At 41.2% G+C, this 22,800-nt stretch overlaps 1 protein-coding gene across 2 annotated transcripts in view; it reads left to right on the top strand.

The window, feature by feature from the left end:
• TAF1 (TATA-box binding protein associated factor 1) overlaps nucleotides 1–22,800 on the top strand; it is a 32,665-nt gene that overhangs the window by 1,731 nt on the left and 8,134 nt on the right. Inside the window, exons 4-29 of one of the 2 annotated variants that reach the window (XM_031048229.2) lie at nucleotides 357–476; nucleotides 1,094–1,167; nucleotides 3,254–3,472; nucleotides 3,901–4,122; nucleotides 4,311–4,512; nucleotides 5,846–5,962; nucleotides 6,370–6,537; nucleotides 8,098–8,225; nucleotides 8,326–8,433; nucleotides 9,268–9,441; nucleotides 9,547–9,720; nucleotides 9,805–9,909; nucleotides 12,767–12,967; nucleotides 13,841–13,982; nucleotides 15,127–15,257; nucleotides 15,843–15,923; nucleotides 16,326–16,475; nucleotides 16,631–16,750; nucleotides 16,925–17,100; nucleotides 17,747–17,988; nucleotides 19,201–19,414; nucleotides 19,678–19,843; nucleotides 19,993–20,204; nucleotides 20,431–20,539; nucleotides 20,727–20,825; nucleotides 21,541–21,718. In XM_031048229.2, coding sequence (XP_030904089.2) covers nucleotides 357–476; nucleotides 1,094–1,167; nucleotides 3,254–3,472; nucleotides 3,901–4,122; nucleotides 4,311–4,512; nucleotides 5,846–5,962; nucleotides 6,370–6,537; nucleotides 8,098–8,225; nucleotides 8,326–8,433; nucleotides 9,268–9,441; nucleotides 9,547–9,720; nucleotides 9,805–9,909; nucleotides 12,767–12,967; nucleotides 13,841–13,982; nucleotides 15,127–15,257; nucleotides 15,843–15,923; nucleotides 16,326–16,475; nucleotides 16,631–16,750; nucleotides 16,925–17,100; nucleotides 17,747–17,988; nucleotides 19,201–19,414; nucleotides 19,678–19,843; nucleotides 19,993–20,204; nucleotides 20,431–20,539; nucleotides 20,727–20,825; nucleotides 21,541–21,718 — 4,032 coding nt within the window. Of the gene's footprint in view, nucleotides 1–356; nucleotides 477–925; nucleotides 1,168–3,253; nucleotides 3,473–3,900; nucleotides 4,123–4,310; nucleotides 4,513–5,845; nucleotides 5,963–6,369; nucleotides 6,538–8,097; nucleotides 8,226–8,325; nucleotides 8,434–9,267; nucleotides 9,442–9,546; nucleotides 9,721–9,804; nucleotides 9,910–12,766; nucleotides 12,968–13,840; nucleotides 13,983–15,126; nucleotides 15,258–15,842; nucleotides 15,924–16,325; nucleotides 16,476–16,630; nucleotides 16,751–16,924; nucleotides 17,101–17,746; nucleotides 17,989–19,200; nucleotides 19,415–19,677; nucleotides 19,844–19,992; nucleotides 20,205–20,430; nucleotides 20,540–20,726; nucleotides 20,826–21,540; nucleotides 21,719–22,800 lie in introns of both variants that reach the window. The other variant, XM_031048228.2, reaches the window with a different exon arrangement.

Here is a 22,800-nt window from a genome sequence, read left to right as displayed (position 1 = left end):
CATTTTTACTACGTTTTTCTTGATTCTTTACAGCTTTATTTGCTTTGCAAAGCATGAATAAGGGAAGTGATAGCCTAATATACATATATATGCTAAGTGCTTCAGTCATCTTTCAGTTTGCCTTTTCCCTTCCTTCACATTCTTTCTCAAATTTCAATCTTGCAAATGAGTATGTGCAGAAAGGTGAACTTGTGAGAGTTCTGCATCTTGTTACAAAATGAGGATGGTCTCCTCAGTAAGGGAAGACATGCTCTTCTCATCAGGTTGAGACAGGTATAAGATAGTATCAATGGGAAGGGTGCCTGGTTCCTTTTTATTGTCTGTCTAATACGCAGTCTTATCTCCTGACTGGTTAGATGAAGATGAGGATGATTATGATGCTGACTGTGAAGATATTGATTCCAAGTTGATGCCACCACCACCACCACCTCCAGTACCTGGAAAGAAAGAAGATGAAAAGGACACAGCTGCAGCTGGTGAGTGAGAACCTTCTTACTCTCTGGCAATGTGAATATCTGAAGGAAGCAAACACTGATGTGCAGCAGTTAATTCTGCAGCAAGCACCACATGTCATCAAAATTCAGTCTGCAGACTGCATCTAAAGGTGGGTTTTCATCCTGATATGCAGTGGTAAAGGATTGTCTGAAATGTAAGGTGAAATATTTTATTTCCAGTGATTGATAAAATACTGATATTGACAATGAAACTGCTTTTTTTTTTATCTCATCCTCTCAGTTGTGGCTGGGAAATTCACCTGGAACGCTTAGGATAAAATGCAAGGTTAAACCAGAATGGTACTCATAACACCTGCAGAGGCTTAATTTTTACATACCTTGGTATAAAAACAGTAGTTGTGGCTTTATGGGGTTGTATTAGGGGACAGGGAGGAAACCTGTTTGTTTATAAGGTGCTTGTTCTATTGTAGTATCTGAAGATGGAGACGGTATCATTTTGCCCTCCATCATTGCTCCTTCCTCTGCTGCCTCCGACAAGGTGGATTTCAGCAGCAGCTCTGATTCTGAGTCAGAGATGGGACCTCAAGAAGCCAGGCAGGCAGAATCCAAGGAAGGCAAACTCACACTTCCTCTTGCAGGAATCATGCAGCGAGATGCTACCAAACAGTTGCCAAGTGTTACAGAGCTCTTCCCGGAATTTCGACCAGGCAAGGTATTGTAAGAGATGTGAAAGTGACAGAAACTGTATCACGTAAGCCCTCTAAATGTGCATCATACAGTATTAAGACTCCATAGTAAGTAATCATGTAGATGTTCTTGCTCACCTTAGTGCCGTCTTTACTTTCTGTGTGCTGCTGTTTCCAGACTGCTTAATATGCAACGCTTTTCCTGCCATTTACAGGAGCCTCTTAAAAAGCATCATATAAATCAGGGTGTAAAATAGTATTTTGCAGTTCTGTAAGACTGTATCTTTATCTTTGAAAAGCACAGGTATCTTTATCTTTGAAAATTGTTTTTTTGAGTTAGTAGAGAATACTTTTGCCAGATGATTAAAAACCATAATGCTAATCTGTCTGCTTTTTTTTTCTGTCAAATACTTGCTCCTCCTTTCATGCTGTCCTGAACCTGGTGTGCTCTTTCTAAAAGAGCACATTTATGATCTGTATCCTTTATTTAATCCTCCTTTGTAACTGCTCAGAGTGTAGATCAGAAATTACCACGACAACAAGCTGGCTGAAAGAATGATCATTTCTTGCACAAAGCAAACTCAATACGATACTTTCCTAAATAATACCAAATACCAAATGTAGTGGATATATTTCAGTAATTATTTTGAGATTTTTAAAGCTGTCGAGAGGAAAGGTAGGAGGGGAAGGAGAATAAAGACATGCTTATAGTTGTCAAACAGATGGTTGGGAGCCAGGATAACTTAGTTTCATTGGGTGCCTCCACCACAGGCTTTATTTAAGCAGCTGAGTAGTTTGCATAATTGTCATGGGTTCAGCAGTTTTAATGGCATGTTTTAATGATTTAGCTAACCTCTGTCTATTAGAAATCTAGGTGAGGCTCTAGCACAGAAGTTATCCTTCTGAGTGCTCCCTTGGCTTTTGCAAATTTGGTGTTTCCTGTGCTAGTGTATTTTGTATCAGTTGGTGTGCTCATTTCTTTGCTGCTCAACATATTACATCAGGGACTGGCTTGGTGTTGAACATGCCCAATGGGTGTAGAAATCAGTGCGAGCTGTTAATGCTGAGCACTTTTCGTAGTTAAGTCTTGAGTACTAGAGCTGGCAAAGCCTGAAATCCTCTCTATTTTGCTATGAGGATTGGCTGGTGTGTGAGAATGTGTATGTTAATGTAGGAGCTTTTCTTGATGAAACCACTTAAAATAGCAGGTGGAGAAGCAGACTTTTGTGCTTGATTTAAACTGTTAGCAGCTTGCCTATGTCTGAGATCTTTGTCCTTTGTCTTGGCCAGAGGGTTCAGAAGTAATCTGGGGGAGTTTTGGGAAGAAGGATAACATAGATGTGGGCAGAGATGGACAGAGTGGCTGCATAAACTTTATTCCCTTTGGGAATCATCGTAATGGATTGACAGAGGACACTAATAGGATGTCTTCCTACAAATCTTTGTTTTTTCAGTTAGTTTGTGAGTAATGCTTTCAGTCTTCATGAGAGTGCTCTGAAGAAACAGTTGTCAGTGCTTGAAAACCTGCAACCATAATTGTACTAGAAACAGAAAAGAAAGTTTGTAATTGTTATTAGTGTGGGTGCTGGAGGTATGAAGTATGCATGTAGGGAACCTGCATTATGATGGAAATAAAAATGAGTGTACTCTTTCTGGACAATGGTATTTGTTGTTATCTGGCTGCTTAAGAGATCTCTGCTTCTATAACTGTTTTCTGGCTTCATCTCTTTTGCTAATAATTTTTCAACTCTTCTTGAATCTCCATGTGTCTTTTTCAAGATTATGGACTGCTCAAAATGAAAATAATTATTTCCATGTGGCATCTTACCACATACTCACTATGTAAAGGCAGACTTTCTTCCATCTGTTGAATTTGTGTCTGAAATTAAGAATAAATCTTTTTGAAAAGGAAGGATCCATCAAACAGATCAGAATTTTTTTTCAAGTATAGCCAAAAGATTGTTGATTGCATTGGGGGTTGTGGTTGTGGTACCGGCCAAGCTTCTGAATTTTAGAGTGCTCTTTTTCATTACTGTTTTTCAGGTGATGAAAAGACAAGCATTCCACAGTGGTTTTTTTTCTTCTCTGACTTTTGTTTTTTTCTTAATCTAGGTACTGCGTTTCCTGCGTCTCTTTGGCCCTGGAAAGAATGTTCCATCGGTTTGGCGTAGTGCCCGAAGGAAACGCAAGAAGAAACATCGGGAGTTGGCACAAGAAACGCAGATACAGGAGGGTGAAGTTGTAGTTGAGAGTGGAATGGAAGGAAAATCTCCTTGGGAATATGAGTTTGCTGCTCCTCCCCCTCCTGAGCAGTGCCTTTCAGATGATGAGGTGGGATATCTGAGACTTAGAGAGGGTCGCCAGCTGGTGCTGGGGGTAGCAGTGGATTGGACAGCAACTTTTAGAATAAAGAGCTTTTCCTCCAAAGTAAAACTGGAGGACAGGGTTGGCTTGTATTCCAGCTTTGCAGAAGCCCTTCTACAGATACTAGTCAGTGGCTTCAGATGATTGCTTCTTACTGAGAAGGCTCCATCCTAGGTACAGGATCAGTAGGAGAGTTTATCCTCTTTGTATCAAGAAGAAATCTCTGTGTTCTTGGAAGTCTAATTGCAGAACATTCTTAAGGCAGCTAGTAAGTATGGAAAAGCAATTCTTAGAAATACTTTTCTCTCCCGAGAATAAGCTTCGAAACTTGGAAGGAACTTCTTACTGACACTTAGACCAGTAGTGTAACCATTCCCTCCTTTGGTGTGCTTCAGATTACCATGATGGCACCTGTGGAATCAAAGTTTTCCCAGTCAGCCGGTGATACAGATAAAGTAACAGATACCAAGCCGAAAGTGGCAGAATGGCGCTATGGGCCAGCACAGCTCTGGTATGACATGCTGGGAATCCCTGAAGATGGCAGTGGATTTGATTATGGTTTCAAGCTGAAAGAGAAGAAGGAGGAGGAGGAAACTAAGGGCCACACAGATGAGGAGGTGAGAGGGGAATAGTAAGGGAAGGTGTGGAGATCTTTGTGGCACAGGAGATTGCTGCACAATGAGAGCTTGGTGATGGGCCAGTGGATGGTTGTGCACTGTGCAAAATTGAAACTTTTCTAATCTTTCTCCTTTAGTTTGAAAATAAAGTCAGTTCAGATCTTCAAACAATTATTCTTTCCTTCCAGGACACAAAGTTGATGGATGAGAAGGATGATCTGCTAGCTGATGAGCACTTCCTAATGGTAACACAGCTCCAATGGGAGGATGATGTTATCTGGAATGGAGAAGATGTCAAGCACAAAGGGACTAAGACACAGCGAGCAAGTCTGGCAGGCTGGTTGCCATCCAGCATGACTAGAAATGCTACTGCATACAATGCCCAACAAGGTAACCGGTGGTCTGATCTGAACTGTACTTGCTGTAGTTGAGCTGACCCATTGCATGATTTCATCTCAAATAAAGAACATAATTCTTCCTGTCAGGGAATGTTTTTTTTGAAAATCACAGCTCTGCTAAGAATTTTGAGACTCTTGCTGTCTTTCAGAGAACAGAGTTGGTCCTTTCTGTTAAAGAGAATATCAGCTATGGCTTTCTTCTCACCATGGGGAATACCAGATGCTAGATCACCTACACTGGTATCAAATAGTGCCGCACTTAGGATGTCTGCTGTTTATAGGACAATGGAATTTATATACTTGTTTGGTTTTTTTTTCTAGCTGGAAGAATTGTGAAAAAAAATCTTCTGAAGTTTACTCTCAATTAATAATGTTACTCTTTTTTTTTTTCCTAGATAGGAAGTAACAGTTCTTATAAGCCTTAGACTTCTAGATAGAGGTGGATTTGAAAATTCAATTGCTTGTGTAGAATGAATGTTTATCATCAGTTAAATCTTACCCTGCTTCCACAAGGAAAATCTGATGGGAATGTCAGATCTTTATTGGTTACTAGTATCAATCCTTTACTGTTCAGCTATTAATACAAGACACTGAGTTGGGTAGGTGAATTGGAGATAGGTTTTTGTAGCAATTTTTGTTTCAGCACGGTTGTGCCTTTGCTATTCAGGCCTGGGCTTGCTGTGCTTGAGTCCCATCAAAAGCTACAGTAACATGTTAAACATGGTTGGTGTCTTAACATGTGTTGCATCTCATGCTTTCTAAAAGTATTAAGTGATGTAAGCCATATGTGAGCGTAGGTGAGTAGGTCTGCCCTCGGAGGAGCTTCCACAGAACAGTTCCTTGAGATCTGCTTGATCATCCTTTTTTTGTGATGGTGACATAAGACTTCTCTGCCAGAGGCCAGAACAACAGTTCTGTCAATAGCAACTGTCTACTTAAGGCCTTTCACTTTTATGGGGACCATGTAGAAATTCATGTTATCCATTGTCATGCTGCATATGCAAAGCAAGCCAAACCTAACTTCCAAGAGGCTGCAGACTTCAGTAAGCTGTGGGTGAATGTGTTTTGTAAATCTGTCCCTGCCCATGGCAGGGTTGGAGCTAGATGATCTTTAAGGTCCCTTCCAAATCATACTAGTCGTTGATTCTATGAAGTCTTATCCATACTAATGACACATTGGCACTCTTTGATATGAGCAGTAGGCCCATCCTGTTTCAGGCTAAACATTGCTCTCCATGCAACCCCCATGTTCTGATTTAAGACAGTGCAATTCCCCCTAACCCTCCCACTCAAGCTCACTTTACTTTTGTTTTCCTTTTCTCTAGGTTTGAACCGCAGTGGCTCTTTGCTCAATCCGCCAATTCCACTAGTACAGAAACCAAATGTAGCAGGAGTCCTAGGTATAGCAAAGGGCAAAGAAAAGCAAACCCCTGAACAGCAAGGTAATAAGGATGTCAATCTTTGGCCTATGAATAGGTGCATGTGACACATGCTTCTGTATACAGACTTGTATTATACAGATTTGTGTTCTGTGGAATAGCAGGGTCATTTTTTTGGCAACAAGGTATAGATAAAAGGGATACTCGTTTGCTTTATAACCTGTTAGAGGCCATAGTCAACTTTTGGAGATTCTCTGTGTTTCAATGGAGCAAAATCTCAAATGGCTGGTAAAGCTGAGACTTGGGGCTCTGCTTCCTTTTTGCTTTAAGAGTTTTCTTTTACCTTTTAGGGATCCTGGCTCAGGAAGCCCTGAAAGACAGGGAAGGATGAGAGAATAAGAGTTCTGAAATGGTTTTCTGCCAAAGTAGTGTATAAAACTCTTAAGGATTCTACTTTACGATTGTTTCAGTTTCTGTGGATGAAGACAAGACCTGGTACTCTATTTTTCCAATTGATAATGAAGAGTTAGTATATGGCCGTTGGGAAGACAATATCATCTGGGATGATCAGGCAATGGAAACCTACTTGTATCCCCCTGTCTTAACGCTTGATCCAAATGATGAAAACATAATTCTAGGTATGTTTATGGCATCCATAAATTTGGCTCAAATAGGAAAAGATAAATGGAAGGAAGGATTTATAGTCACAGTGTAATGGACATAAATGGATTGGGGCAATACTTATAGTCTTTCTTTGTTCTAGCTTTTGAAGATGTTTTGCAAGTAATCAAAGGCCACAGCAGAAGACAATGCTGGTGTCATATAGACTTTCAGCTCCCGAGTTAAAAGCAGTAACAACAGAGTAGAACTTTTAATGCCCTGAAACTTAATTTTGACATGATTAATCTGACCCTTGGTGTGTTTTAGAAGCAACTGAGTTAATTTTACTTGCATGCTTGTTGGTTCGAAGAGGGAAGGTGGAGAAGTAAACCACAAACTAGCATATGCTATTCTCAAACATGGCTTGTATTCAAAGCCTGAAGAAACAGACTCCTTAAGCCTCTTTCAGGCTATGGTAATGGCACATAGGAGCAATGACTTTGCATAATATCTGTTAGCATTTCTGTTGCTGCTACAGACTTAGTCAATATTCCTGAAGTTCGATTTGAATGTATTCCCTGCTTGTATTGCTGCAAGCTGGAGAGATTTTTCTCTTCTTTGGACACTAAAATCATCACTTTCTCTTAGATGTCTCTTTAGATTATCAGCCTTCAAGCAGCCCTATGTAATTTAAGGTTAAGCATATCTTGCTACACTGTTGTATGGCCTGGGTTGCATTTCCTTCCTCAGGAAAGGGGGTCATGTCTAAGAATTTCTGTATTTATTGATTGGAATGTTTTGGCATTAGCCAGCAACATTGAAAATCACTCTTAACTTGAGCTTGTTAAAGACAGACCCATACTCATTTGCAAGACTGAAATTTAAGAAAATGCGAAGGAAGGAAAAAGGCGAACTGACGGAAAGATGTCTGAAGCACTTAGCATATACATGTATATATATGTATATTGGTGTTTACCAAGCCCATGTCACTAGGCCCTGAATCTTGGGTGAAAACTGTACTTAGAAAGTCCATGCTTCACAAATGCTATCTTAAAATTCATGCTACTTTCTTGGAATTTTTGAGGAATCCCTTTTGGGTTCAACTCCATATTATCTTTGGATTTAGACTCACTTTTGTGTTTTATATATGTGGGGAAGAAAAGGATTACTTGTACACATAGTTGTGAAGCAGCGTTGGCACTCCTGTTGCCTTGACTCTCAACTCTAGAATAACCTTGGCAGAACTGTTGGCTATTTCTTGTACTTTTATTATTAGTTTATTGGTAAATTTTGTGTTGAGCAGAGGATAGCCCAACCAATCCCCACAATATTCTCTTCCCACTCAAATCTACTCACTGCTGAAGAAGATAAGGTAGAGATTTAAGCATGGAGCTTTTCTGTTTGTTGAACATGTTTCATATTAACCAGTGTGGAAAAAGCAGGAGGAGTGCAGGAGGGCAGTCAGCTTGGAAACTGAACATAAAGGCAAAAATGTCTGGATCAAGCTGCAGGTCAGGAGGAGGTTGCGGGAAATAACAAATCCATGTTTTCTATACCCCACGGCAAGTACCCTGCAGTATGATTGCTTGTGTTTTTAGAAATTCCTGATGAAAAGGAAGAAATGACTTCGAGCTCTCCATCCAAGGAGAACAAGAAAGAATCTTCTCTAAAGAAGAGTCGAATCTTGTTGGGAAAAACAGGTGTCATTAAGGAAGAACCACAGCAGGTCAGCATAAGCTTTAGCACTTTGCAGGTTTGGAATGATGTGGAAGGGGCATTTTTTTTCTTTCTGACATGTCTCCCTCTGTGTTTCAAAATTGAATTAGAACATGTCTCAGCCAGAGGTGAAAGATCCCTGGAACCTGTCCAACGATGAGTTTTACTACCCCAAACAGCAGGGCCTTCGAGGAACTTTCGGAGGCAACATCATTCAGGTAGTCATAGTAGTGTTCACTATAGAAAAATAGATGAATGTCTTGATAGGAGGCTTCTAGCTGAGAGTATGTAGGATTTGTAGAAAACCAGAATTTAGATTACAGCAGGACAGTTAAGTGTTCATGAGATTTTTAATATTGTTTAACTAAAAGTTTAATGAGTTTGAACTAACTTTTCTTGATTGCCCCATCAAACTGAGGTTTAGGTGCTAAGTCTTACTGTGTTGTACTTGCCACACATTTCTATGGTCTGTCTCTGGAGTGCTCTTCTTTCTGAAGCAGTAGTAGGAGGGCGGAATGTGATTCAAATATTCAAGAGGTGAGGCTGTACATCTGCTACTAGTGGTGTTTTAATCTAGATATTATAAAAATAATAGAGATAATGATGAATTTGAAGCACTGCTCACTGGCCTTGGATGAAGATGTAGTATTTTTTGCCTCCTTCAATGTGGTGTTAAGTGAGCCCTTCTAAAACCTCATATGATTCCAGCCTTTTCTTTAATAGGAAATATTTATGTACTTCTGAATGCACTTCGTTCCCAGTGGTAGGGATAATGCCTTTGCATGCTTCTAGTTAATTAAAAAGTCTTCTCTTTGGGTATCATTTGAAGTAGTAAAAATACTATTGTCTCTGTATGGAAAGGAAAGATTTATGTATGGACTAATCACTTTCTGTCAAAAAGCGACATGATGATAAATGAATCTTAATGCACTAGTGTCACTGCTAACAGACCTAAAAATATTATCAGGTTCTGTCATATAAGGGTTAGTAGGATGATCTTGGTTTTGAGATGATAGCTGTCATTCTTACTGCACATTTTGTTCCTGTGTTAGCACTCTATCCCAGCAGTAGAACTTCGCCAGCCATTCTTTCCCACCCATATGGGTCCTATGAAGCTCCGACAGTTTCATCGGCCTCCCCTGAAGAAATACTCTTTTGGTGCCTTATCCCAGCCAGGGCCTCATGCTGTGCAACCTCTACTGAAGCACATAAAAAAGAAAGCCAAGGTAGAGTTATTTTTCTCTGTGTTTGAAGTCGGCTGTGGCTCTGTTTGCACAGCAGATCTGTTTGATGGGCTGTTTTCTTAACATGGGTTTTTTTTGCTAGCACAGATGAGAGAGCAGGAACGTCAGGCTTCTGGTGGGGGTGAAATGTTCTTCATGCGCACACCACAGGACCTAACTGGCAAGGATGGAGATCTCATCCTTGCTGAATACAGTGAGGAAAATGCCCCTTTAATGATGCAGGTTGGCATGGCAACAAAGATTAAAAACTATTACAAAAGGGTAAGTATGCAGGTTTTACTGTTGGACAGTGATTTTCTTCTGCCTCTTGCTGAGTGCTCACTACACCTTCATTGCACATTGCAGAAACCTGGCAAAGATCCTGGAGCTCCAGATTGCAAATATGGAGAGACTGTTTACTGCCACACTTCTCCGTTCCTGGGTTCTCTGCATCCAGGCCAGTTACTGCAGGTAAGAAAAGCAAGCATAAGAAAGAAAAGTTTAACATGGAGTAATAGGCAGAATGTTTTGTGCCCTGTTTAATAATGCTGCACTTCCAAATAACCTCAGATTCAGTTTCCCTTCCAGTTTATTTTTCTTGTTTACTGATAATGATTCAGTTCTTGCTTTGTGGTTTGTTTTTTTTTGGGGTTTTTTTTTGTTTTTTTTTTTTTAATTTCTGTTGTATGTGGGTTTTTTAAACTGTTGTAGGAACAATAGGTATTGCAGGAAGTGAATCTTTGCTGCTTTGCTTCAGAATGGTATTATAAATACTGTTGCGAGAGGACTGAGTGGAAGGTCAAAACTGCTTGAATGTTCGGAAGGTATAGAAAACCTAGGTGTTGGAGGGTATAAAAAACACAGACTTGTCATGCTCCAGGTTGAATGAGCAAAATCTTATGTGTACTTTCTGAGAATTGCACTACTAGTTGTCTGCTGGATGCCAGTTACTAGTCAGGTTTATAGACTTCTGCTTTTATGAGCATTCCTCTGTTGTTGAAATACATACAGCTGAGATTAGGAGAGGAATTAAGAATATTGTAAAGACCACCTGCTTACAAATCCATGATAAATGTAAAAATATCATGTAATGCTAGTTGCTCTTGCTGCAGCAATAGTTCTGTCTATGCAGGAAAAAAAGTAAGGTGAAGGTTGATATTAGAGATTCATCACAGAACTGGCAATACTAGTGGTTCAAGACTGAGAAGACTTCATTTGAATAAAACAGGACTTCTGGAAAGCTTGAAGTGAGGACAAGGGCCATCTCAGGAAAGCTTTGCAATGTGGATAAAGGTTGTGTGGGAGAGTAGAAGTGGGTAAGGCTAGTGGAAGCCCTACAGGTAGAGAAAACCCCTTATAAAAGAGGATGGTCTTTCCAGTTACACTCAGTCTAGTGCCTCCTTGGTGCTAATTTAAGCTTTCTTACCTTTAAATGCTGAACTCTGCTGCTCTATGCTTTTCTGGTTAAGTTCTTACAACCTCCATTCCTGAGCAAAGTCTTCAGTCTAGCTTCTGTTGCCTTCTCCCATTCCCACCTGTGTGTGTGTCCCCTGGGCTGGTTTCTGTGGTTATAGTGTTCTTCTGCATATCCTAGAATCACTGTAGAATCATAGAAAGATTTTGGTTGGAAGGTTGCTCCAAGCCCCTATGTCCAACCTGGCCTTGAACACTGCCAGGGATGGGGCAGCCACAGCTTCTCTGGGCACCCTGTGCCAGCGCCTCAGCACCCTCACAGGGAAGAGTTTCTGCCTAAGAGCTCATCTCAGTCTCCCCTGTTCTGGCAGGTTAAAGCTATTCCCCTTGTCCTGTCCTACAGGCCTTTGTCCCGTCCCTACAGGCCCTTGTCCCAAGCCCCTCTCCAGCTTTCCTGCAGCCCCTTTGGGCACTGGAGCTGCTCTAAGGTCTCCCCTTCAGGAGCCTTCCCTTCTCCAGGCTGCCCCAGCCCAGCTCTCTCAGCCTGGCTCCAGAGCAGAGCTGCTCCAGCCCTCACAGCATCTCCATGGCCTCCTCTGCACTTGCTCCAACAGCTCCACGTCCCTCTTGTGCTGTTGCCCCAGAGCTGGATTGGGACTGCAGGGGGAGTCCCCCCAGAGCACAACAGAGGGGCAGAATCTCCTCCCTGAACTGCTGCTCACTCTCTGGGGGTGCAGCCCAGCTCATGGGGGGGTTCTGGGCTTAAGGACACACTGAAGCTGGGTCATGGGGAGCTTCTCCTTACCCAACACCTTCTCCTCAGGGCTGTTCCATCCAGTCCCCACCAGCCTGTGTTTATACTGGGGGTTGGCCCAACCCAGGGGCAGGACCATGCACTTGGCTTTACAGAACATCATGAGGCTCTCATGGTTCCACCTCTACAGCCTGTCCAGGTCCCTCTGGATCCTGTCCCTTCCCTCCAGCATATTGACCCCACCACTCATCACTCGTCTCTACTTGGATATCAAACTGTTGAGCACAACTCTAGGAGTGCAACCATCCAGCCAATTCCTTATCCACTGAGTGGTCCATCCATCAAATCCATGTCTCTGCAGTTTAGAGACAAAGATATTGTGTGGGCCAGTGTCAAATGCCTTGCACAAGTCCAGGTAGTTGATGTCAGTTGTTCTTGCCTTATCCAGATTTGTCTGGCACAATCTGCCCTTAGTGAAGTCATGTTAGCTGTTACCAATCGCTTCCTTGTTGTCAGTGTGCGTTAGTATGGTTTCCAGGACGATTTGCTCTGTGATCTTGCTGGGCACCAAGGTGAGACTGACTGGTCTGTAGTTCCCTGGGTCTTCCTTGTTTCCCTTTTGAATGTTGCAGTTGTATTTCCCCTTTTCCAGTCAATCAGACTGCCATGACTTCTTAAATATGATGGATAATGATTTGACATCTACATTCCCCAGTTGCCCTGGGATGCATGGATGCATCTTGTCAGGTCCCATGGTCTTGAGCACCTTCACATTCCTTAGATGATCTTGAACCTGATCTTCTACAGCAGGTGGTTCTTCATTCTCCCAGTCCCAGCCCTTGCCTTCTGTGATTTGGGCAGTGTACCTGGAGCATTTTGTATGTTTTTATTGTCCCTTTTAAAGCACTTCCTTAAAGGTTAGTCCAAAGAGTCCTTCAAACTCTTTCTGCATTTGTTCTAGGTTTTGTTATGCTTTTGTGCTTCCTTGGTTATTCTCTGCATAATGAAGGAATGTTATGACTGCACACCTGTGTACGTTGTGGTATGAAGGAGGCTGTACCACTGAAATGACTGTTGGTTGTTGTGAAGATCTTTTTTGTTGAGTTATGGAAAATTTTATCAATACCTGACTTTCAAACTTTGATTTGTTTCTCTGATTAGGCATTTGAAAACAACCTTTTCCGGGCACCTATCTATCTACATAAGATGCCTGAAACGGATTTCCTGATTATCCGGACACGACAAGGCTATTATATTCGAGAATTAGTGGATATTTTTGTAGTTGGTCAGGAGTGCCCACTTTATGAAGTACCTGGTCCCAACTCTAAACGAGCTAACACCCACATCAGAGATTTTCTGCAGGTATGTGAAAAGACGCAGTTTGGAGATCTAAGGGTTCTCTGGAGAAAGCCCATGACATAGGTATGGGTTTCATGTCGACAGCTTTATCCTGAGGTGTTCATTGCCCTGCTGTGGTTCCCTTTCCTCTTGTTGCTGTGAGATGAGAGCACAGTAAGAATTGGAGGTTAACCATACAGATCATTTTGATTGTCATATAAGCAGTGAGATATAGCATGCTTCCTCTGTTTATTTGCATCCTATCTGACAATTATATGGTAGAGGCTAAAATAAAATGTTATACGATTATATAAAGTCTAGGAAACTGAAGAAATTAGAATGAACTTTGAAGTGGTTATGCTAGATAAAATGACAGTTACTAAGAGGCAATAAGGGGTATTTTTTGCAGTTTTTTTTTCTTTTCTTCCACATAATTAGAGTTGCTTCATAGGTTTTTGTTGTTTTCCTAGGTCATGACGTAGTTAAGCTTTGGGACTGTCAGGGACTATTCAAATAAACATCCATAAATTCAGATTTTTGAAAACACTTCAAGTAACTTATTGTCAGCTTAGTTCAGAATTATAACTCAAGAGCTACTTGCAGAGTGGTAAAATCCCTGCTGTACTCAGAGTTCAAGTTTCTGTACTAAAGCATGAATATTTCTAATGTGGTAACACACAGAATTTCAAAACAGGTTTTTTTTCCTCATCTGATACTCACAAATAGCTGAACCTGAAGCAGATATGTGGCTTGGAAAACTCCAGTAAGTAAATTCACAAGAAAAAAGGGGTCTTAAGTAGGAAGTCTGAAGTAGTCATTGTAAACACTATTGTCTGTGCTGTCTGCCAGTTTGTTGCATTCTTTCTTCAGACATCACAAATGAGTCTTGTTTTGTAGGTGTTTATTTATCGCCTCTTCTGGAAAAGCAGAGACCGTCCTCGGAGAATTCGCATGGAAGATATCAAGAAGGCTTTTCCCTCGCACTCAGAGAGCAGCATCCGAAAGCGGTTAAAGCTTTGTGCTGATTTCAAACGCACAGGTAAAGATCTCATGTGGTGGTCAGCCATTCTTTGCTGCTTTTGGAGTTTCTTGGCCCTGCTCATTACAGGGGGTTTGGACTGGATCCCTCTGAAGTCTCTTCCAACCCAAACCATTCTGTGATTCTGTGAAAACCTCCTCCTGATAAACAATTTCTGAAAGCATCTATTTGAAGAATTTAAGTAATCTGATAGGGTTTTGTTGTTGTTGTTGTTCCCATTTTTATAAATGTGTACTTTTTGGCACAGGTGTGCTTGATGGTGAAACATGACTGCAGTCTAGACTTTTTTTTTCCCATTTGGGCAATGATTTACTCCTGAAGTAACAATGGACAACACCAACACATACACATTTCCTTCCCTCTGTGCATGGCTATGTTGTGTTTGCAAGCAAAAAATGCCACTAGAAGCTTTTCCTATCTTCTTGGATCTAACAGTGCTCTGAGAGCCTGAGTTCTGACTTTTCTTCCAATACCTAAAGGGGCCCTACAAGAAATCTGGGGATGGACTTTGTGCAAGGGACAGGAAAAGGGGGAATGGCTTTAACCTGCCAGAGGGGTGATTGAAATGAGCTCTTAGGCAGAAGCTCTTCCCTGTGAGGGTGCTGAGGCGCTGGCACAGGGTGCCCAGAGAAGCTGTGGCTGCCCCATCCCTGGCAGTGTTCAAGGCCAGGTTGGACACAGGGGCTTGGAGCAAGCTGCTCCAGTGGAAGGTGTCCCTGCCTGTGTTAGGGGGTTAGAACTGGTTGACCTTTCAGGTCTCTCCCAACTCGAGCCATTCTGCGATTGTATGAGCTTTTTGTATATACATAATGACAAACAGGTGGTAATACAAAGTGTGTTCTTGGAGAAAAGTAGTTTGAAGAAGTGAAAGGTAAATTAAATGCTTTTAGAATGCAGTTTCTGCACTGAATATGCATGAATATGCGACATTTTGTTGATAAAATAGGGACAGAGTTAGGGGTATTGGTTGGACAAATGCAGAACAAAAACACCTATTGCTTTTAGTGGTCTGTTACGGATTTGTCACACTTGCTCCTCTTGCTAGCATTGTAGCAGGATACCAAATCTTGAAATACAGTTAGAATTATGATGGCATCCAACATCTGTGGGAAACTACTTGGTGTTTGATCTGTGCCTTTTTCAGGGATGGACTCAAATTGGTGGGTTTTAAAGCCAGATTTCAGATTACCAACAGAAGAAGAGATCAGAGCAATGGTATCCCCAGAGCAGTGCTGTGCTTATTACAGCATGATTGCAGCTGAGCAGCGACTGAAGGTAAATGTTCCTTGTAGGCTGTAAGAGAAGTTACTGCCAAGTGGTTCTGAAAGGCTGAGACTAGGTAACACCTTCTGCCTAAAACTAATTTTGCTATAAAGTAGACACATTAGGCCCCTGAGTACTGCACGGTTTGCTAGGTTTTCTGCTGTGTGAAAAGGATGTTAAGGTCTTAAAGAGAGAGACGTTCTTACCACCTATTATTTAGATACTGAATTAGCTATGCTAAAGGGTAGCAAAAGGAAGATATGAGAAAGGGCTTATGGTCCTACATGGAGCTCTACAACAGATAGTAACCAGTATGTGTCTGTGAAAGACAGTTGTTTTTTTTGTTTGTTTTTGTTTGGTTTTTTTTGATGGTGGGTGCAGTATTTAGTTATGTAGCTTGTCAAAATACTGGGCAGTTTGCACAGTATCATCTGTGATACTGTGGGTTACAGTGACTCCTGTGAGCAGCTGCTGGTGGAATTGTGTTTGTTCAGCATGACAAGCCTCCATAGGAGATTCATAATATACTTCAGTTCTCCCTCCAGTAACCTTTCTAAGACTTTTGATTTGCATTTTTTCCCTAATATTTCTCTTCAGGATGCAGGTTATGGGGAGAAATCCTTCTTTGCACCAGAAGAGGAGAATGAAGAAGATTTCCAAATGAAGATTGATGATGAGGTACTGTCAGAGTGATGCATGAACATGCATGCCAATATATAAATCTACATTGCAGGAAAGAAATGTGAGACCTTTAAAGGATATACTTGAAGTCAGACTCAGTAGATCAAATGTTCTTGTGACTTTTTTTAGAAATTTGCTGCCAAGCTTATACCTGTGTTTGGGAATCTTTCTTGCCAGGTCCTTTCAGGACTAGGCTTTTTGCCTTAAATGCCTTTTGTGAGGTATCTAGCACTTGATTGTTCATAGAGGTTTTATCAGGGCAGCCAAAGGATCAGGAAGTGGAATTCCCCCTCATTATGTCAGTTGAATAGTTCTCAGTATGACTGGAAGAATCCAAAATAAAAAGCCTGGAATTCATGGATGGTAGTAGAATTGTGAGGACATGTTTCTTGCTGGCAGGTGCGCACAGCTCCATGGAACACCACACGAGCCTTCATTGCTGCTATGAAGGGAAAGTGCCTACTTGAAGTGACTGGTGTAGCAGATCCTACTGGTTGTGGTGAAGGATTTTCTTATGTGAAGATTCCAAACAAGCCAACTCAGCAGAAGGTATAGCCCCAAGGTTGGGTTGGACATGAAGCAATAACTGGAAAGTCATGTTGGAGAAATGGAGTAAATATTGGGCACCAGGAACAGAAAATATAAGATGAGCCTAGGAAAGACTTAACTGATGACATTAGTAGGCTGCATCTTTCTCTGAACAGGATGATAAAGAACCTCAGCCAGTGAAAAAGACAGTGACTGGGACAGATGCTGATCTGCGCCGACTTTCTCTCAAAAATGCCAAACAGCTTTTGCGTAAATTTGGAGTGCCTGAAGAGGAGGTAAGCATGGACCTGGAGCAGGTTACAGAGTTCTCTTTGCTAACAGATTCAGTAGCTGGTAGCAGAAAGGATGTGTCATTTCTGCTCTGACCTTGGGTGGAAAGGGGTTGAAATCCACAGTCAGCTCCCTCAGTTGTCTCTACAGGAATTTCTAGGGTGTCTTCCTCTTTGCAGATAAAGAAGCTGTCCCGGTGGGAAGTGATTGATGTGGTACGTACAATGTCTACAGAGCAGGCTCGTTCAGGGGAAGGTCCTATGAGCAAATTTGCACGGGGTTCTCGGTTTTCTGTAGCAGAACATCAGGAGAGGTACAAAGAAGAGTGTCAACGCATCTTTGATTTACAAAATAAGTAAGTTCTTATCTGATGTTTACAGCTTTGAACCCCACCCTGTCCCCATCTTGAAAGTCCAGCACTGTGTATGCCTGGGGCTTACTGATACATAGCGGTATAGATGTTCATTTGGCTGGTTGGGCTCACAAAATACAGCACTGAGAAAGAGGACTTTGGCTGTTGATAGCAACTTATGGGTTAGGCCCCTTATTTTCTTTCTCTCTGTGTGCCCACCCACCTGCCCTTCTGCCTGTCCTGTCTGTCCTTTCTGTCTTTTTTTGTTCATTTTTTTTGTTAACAGCAGTTTGCCATCTGTCCTGTTATTTAGAACTGCCAGAAGAATTAATGCATTATTTGTTAGGCCAAAACCTGATAGTGGGGAGGGAATATAGTACTGTTGATGATGAAGAGAACAACTTGTTGGAGAAGGAACAATTTGGCTAGGAACAATTGATCTTTTGGATATGGGGATCACAGGAGGACTGAGAAGGGAATATATTATACCTATTCTTGTAGTGACTTGCAACATTAATTTTCAAACCTTTGTGTCATATTTACCATTGATTTTCTGGGAATGTAACAGGCTGATTATTCTGGGGTTTGGGGGACAGATGTGGAAGGGCAACAGTAACTGACTTGACTTTCAAGGTGCCTTCTGTTTCAGGGTTTTGGAATCCACTGAGATCCTGTCAACAGACACAGACAGCAGCTCAGCTGAAGACAGTGACTTTGAAGAAATGGGAAAGAACATTGAGAATATGTTACAGAACAAGAAAACTAGTTCTCAGCTCTCTCGGGAAAGAGAAGAGCAGGAGCGAAAGGAATTGCAAAGGATGCTTCTGGGAGAAGACAGTGGTAATGACAAAGAGAGGGGCAGAAAGGACAGGAGAGACAAAAAGGGGCTGTGTAAGTAACTTCAGCCACTAGAATGTTCCTGGGAAGGTATGCAGAACTTTGTGTCAGGTTGCAAAGTGTGCTGATCTGGCCTCTTAGAGGAGAATGTGGGTTTCTTACAGGAAGAATGTACAGACATGCTTATCTGTGCTTCTTCTGAGAAGTCACTGGCTGAAAATGCATTAAAAGTGTTCTTTGCCCCATAGCTTTGCTTATTTTGAGCTATAAACTTAATCTGGCATTTCTTTAGATATTCACCACTGCTTGCTGCTTGAGTTTCCCTTTTTTTTTTTTTGCAGGGGGGGAAGGTAGTGGGGGGGTGGAGTGGTATTTTTGAATAGTGATATTCTCAAGATGTATTCACAAACAGTTCCTGCAATCAGCTCAGGGTATTCCAACTGGATCTTGTTTGTAAACACAGTTATATGTGTCAAACAGGTAGGTACAATATGTAGGTTGATATTGTCTGTTACACTGTGTTCCGTAGCCGTGTGTTTGGAAGGCAACTGGGCAACTGGAGATGTCTCTCTTTTAAGTGCATTCAAGTACCTAAACTAGCAGGTAGAAATATCTGACCTGTGAATGAACTTCTGTCTGTATGATGGAGCTCATGACCACTCTTTTTTGCTGCATGTGTGTAAGCAAAGTTGAACTCTGCTGTGTCTGGGTCAGCATTATTATTGCTGTTGTAATCCCAGATCAGGAATAAATCCTAATTAAATAATTACTGTAATAATTTAGTAAGGAATATGTGGAAGACTTGCCTTATGAAATTCTACCTGTTATTTTGAACAAAATCTCTGTGGTCACATGAGACAAGGCTAGCTCACTGGCTGTAACATATGGTGGAGAGCTGAGTAATTGTTGAACTTCAGTTTCTGCCAGATTTCCAAACCTATGATGAAAACCAATGTGACTATAAGCAATCTGCAGGGCCTTAATTGCAGTTGCCTTATAGGTTGTGCTTAGGCACCTGTGGGTCCTTGTTGACAAGCTGTTCCTTCTGTCTTCATAATCCATGTGGATAATTCAGTAGTTGACTTTCTTTCAGATTAATATATGTCATGATAAGAGAGTATGACCAAGCAAGGGAAAGACATCTATTGCTTAGGTTTTCCTGAAGTGTGTCTTGGAAGCTTTTAAGCCGAAACTATCTGCTGATTTAAACAATGATGCTTCTACAGTGTGAAAGAAGTTAAAAGTAAATTAAACACTTTCTTGTAGCATCGGCTTCAGGAGCCTCAGCAAACTCACACAAAGATGATGACACTGCCTCTGTAACCAGCCTTAATTCCTCTGCCACTGGCCGTCGCCTCAAAATCTATCGCACGTTTAGAGATGAGGATGGGAAAGAGTATGTGAGGTGTGAGACTGTTCGGAAACCTGCAGTTATCGATGCCTACTGCCGAATACGGACTACAAAGGATGAAGAGTTTATGTAAGACTTATATATATTTTTCTTTTTTTTTTTTTTCCCAATTTTGCCTGTAGACTACTTCATTTTATTGGCAGTGTGAAGAAATGTAGACTGTAGTGTAAAAGCCCAGCACTTATGTAATTATGTAGAAAAATAAATTTAATGGCTGTGTGTTTGGAGGGCAGTATGAATTTTGTGCAGTGATTAACGTGACAGAAGAGTACCTGGTAAATCATCAACTTGAATGAAAAACCTTGTGTGTTGTGTTTTGGTGTCCCCCCCAGACGGAAGTTTGCTCTATTTGATGAGCAGCACCGTGAGGAAATGCGTAAGGAGCGACGCAGGATCCAGGAACAATTACGGCGGTTGAAACGGAACCAAGAAAAAGAGAAACTTAAGGGTCCTCCAGAAAAGAAGCCCAAGAAAATGAAAGAGCGTCCAGACTTGAAAGTAAGCAGATCCGTTCATAAAGCATACTAACAGGTCTTGGGGATTGGAGAAGTTTTCTGTTCTAGTGATGTACTAGAGGATTTTAATGATACTTTGCCTTTAAACTAGGAGCCTAATTCTGGTCTGTTATCTTTCTTACACTTCTGCAGCTAAAATGTGGAGCATGTGGTGCAATTGGCCATATGAGGACTAATAAGTTCTGCCCTCTCTACTACCAAACAAATGCTCCACCTTCTAATCCTGTTGCAATGACAGAGGAGCAGGAGGAAGAGCTGGAAAAAACAGTAATTCATAATGATAATGAAGAACTCATCAAAGTAGAAGGAACAAAAATTGTCTTGGGAAAACAACTGATAGAGAGGTAATGGAAGAAGCAGAGATACTGATGGATAGTAAGAAAAAACAATTTACAGCTTAGTGAAGAATACACGTTAGTGTATTAATCACAAGAAAAAGTAACAGGGCTTTGTATAGACTATTACTATAGTATTTTGACTGTGTGTATTTGCTATAATGGCTGATGGGGGCAAATGGTCTCAATTGACAGAAAGGCTGGAGAAAGCAGTCTGTGTTTTTGTTTTGCCTAGTGCGGATGAAGTTCGCAGGAAATCACTGGTCCTGAAGTTTCCCAAACAGCAGCTTCCTCCAAAGAAGAAGCGGCGAGTAGGGACAACAGTTCACTGTGATTACTTGAACGTGAGTGAAGGTGTTACTGAGCTGATGGCAGCTTCTCTATTTCTGTTTGTACCTGCTGGCCAGTTTCTTTACTACTTCTGTGCGTTCTCTGCATGGACCAATAAATTAATAAATTGCGTAGCATTTCGGTGGGTAAATATTTTGCATGTTGGAACTGCCTTAACTTTTCTGTCTCTGATTTCTTCAGCGTCCTCACAAGTCTATCCACCGACGGCGAACAGATCCCATGGTGACGCTGTCGTCCATATTGGAGGGCATCATCAATGACATAAGGGATCTTCCTAATGTAAGTTTAAGCTATGAGACAAAAAAACTGTGTATTAAGCAATAGCGTTGAAGTAGGTTATGTGTTGTAGACAGCAAAATTAGGGTAGGCTTTTTTCAGGTGAGTGTAAGCCACTCCTTTTTCCCCCTGCTCTGCACACAATGTGCATTATTTCTAAAGTTATTTCAGCTCAGAATCTTTTTGAGATGAAAATGTCCATATCAGAAAATACTGTTGACTATTTCTGTATTGAGATATATTCAAAGCCTAGGATGTGTGGTGTTTTTTTGGTTCTTTTTTTTTCTGTAAAAGCAGAAAAGGATAAATAATGTTTGATGTAGCAACATGGAATACTTGGATAGATATGGCACTATGCTTCTTTACTTCACTTTTTCTGACAAGAATTTTATCAGAAACATGAGAGATAAAAAGATTAAATTGAAAATTTGAGATTTTCAGGCTCAGTTTCTCAATTTTTGTGCTGCATAACCCAGAATAGCATTTGAAAATGTTTGTGAGAGTCTTCTTATAATGGTATTAAAAATATGTTGTAGAAGAAAGTGATAGCTGCCATGGGGCTGAGCTTATCATATATTACCTGGTGCATTTAAGGAGCTGATCGTGTAAAGGGGATCATGTATATGTTAGTACTTATTGAACTGAGGATAATTAAATTTAGATTAGCTGTGCTAGTATTGTGTGTCATGAACGTTCATTCTTTTCTTTTCATCCTCAGACATACCCCTTTCATACTCCTGTAAATCCAAAAGTTGTCAAAGATTATTATAAGATCATTACTCGGCCTATGGATTTACAGACCCTGCGTGAAAACGTTCGTAAGCGCCAGTACCCATCCCGAGAAGAGTTCCGAGAGCATCTGGAACTGATTGTTAAGAACAGTGCAACATACAATGGTAGGCTATTAACAACACAGGGAAACTGTTTCTGCTAATGCATGAGGTGTGACTCTTTTAGAAATAATTAAAGCAATAGAAAAACAGAATAAATTCACTGGGAGATGGCAACAATAAATGTTTTTACCAGATGTACTAGAAAGCCTACATTAACGTTAATGAGTAATTCATAACTAAGGAAGAAGTGGACTCTAGCATTTAACAATAACTAAACAATAACTGTGAATGCTGGAGTGGAACTTTTTACAAGAGCATCTATCGGTGTCACAAGGGGGAATGGTTTTAAACTGACAGAGGGAAGATGTAGATTAGAAGTTAGGCAGAAGCTCTTCCCTGTGAGGGTGCTGAGGCGCTGGCACAGGGTGCCCAGGGAAGCCGTGGCTGCCCCATCCTTGGCAGTGTTCAAGGCCAGGCTGGACCCAGGGTCTTGGAGCAAGCTGCTCTAGTGGAAGGTGTCCCTGCCCTTGGCAGGAGTTTGGAGCTGGAAGAGCTTTAAGGTTCCTTCCAAACTAAACCAGTCTTGGATTCTGTGATTTTGTGTAGTAACTGAAGTTTCGTTATGGACCTGTGTGACTGAAGACACTGGTGCATGAATTCATAGAATGGTATTAAGTCGAACTGCATTGAAGCAAAGCCCTGCATATGCCCATCATACAGGGTGAAGTTAAGCAAAACACTCTTTTCAGTAAAATACATTATGGCTGTGCTTCCTTTTTGCTTTCAGACATGGATGGGTGCCGAGATACTTGTGAACTGATGTTTTCAATATGCTCTAGTGAATGAGTCTTTCAATACAAATAGGAATAATTTACACCTTTTGAAGCCATTCCCTTGGAGCATGCAGCTTTGAGTTTACTGTAATGATTTTATATATTTTACTATTTGCAGTATTTTTTCCCCATTTGGGAAAGTCAGAAAGCTAGTTTAAAGAAAACAAAAAGAGTAGATTCTGCAGGAGAGCATGCATTACTAAGGAAAAGTGCTGATTCATTGAGCAACTATAGGTCAGCTGTATTGTGACCACTCATAGAAAGGTATTTGTCCAGAAAGTATTTATTTGACAGATAAAAATCCTTCCCAGC

Source organism: Melopsittacus undulatus, chromosome 6 (genome assembly GCF_012275295.1).
Source record: "Melopsittacus undulatus isolate bMelUnd1 chromosome 6, bMelUnd1.mat.Z, whole genome shotgun sequence".
NCBI classification, from domain to species: Eukaryota; Metazoa; Chordata; class Aves; order Psittaciformes; family Psittaculidae; genus Melopsittacus; species Melopsittacus undulatus.
The sequence above is the reverse complement of the archived record's forward strand: the minus strand, read 5'-3'. Positions and strand labels throughout refer to the sequence as shown.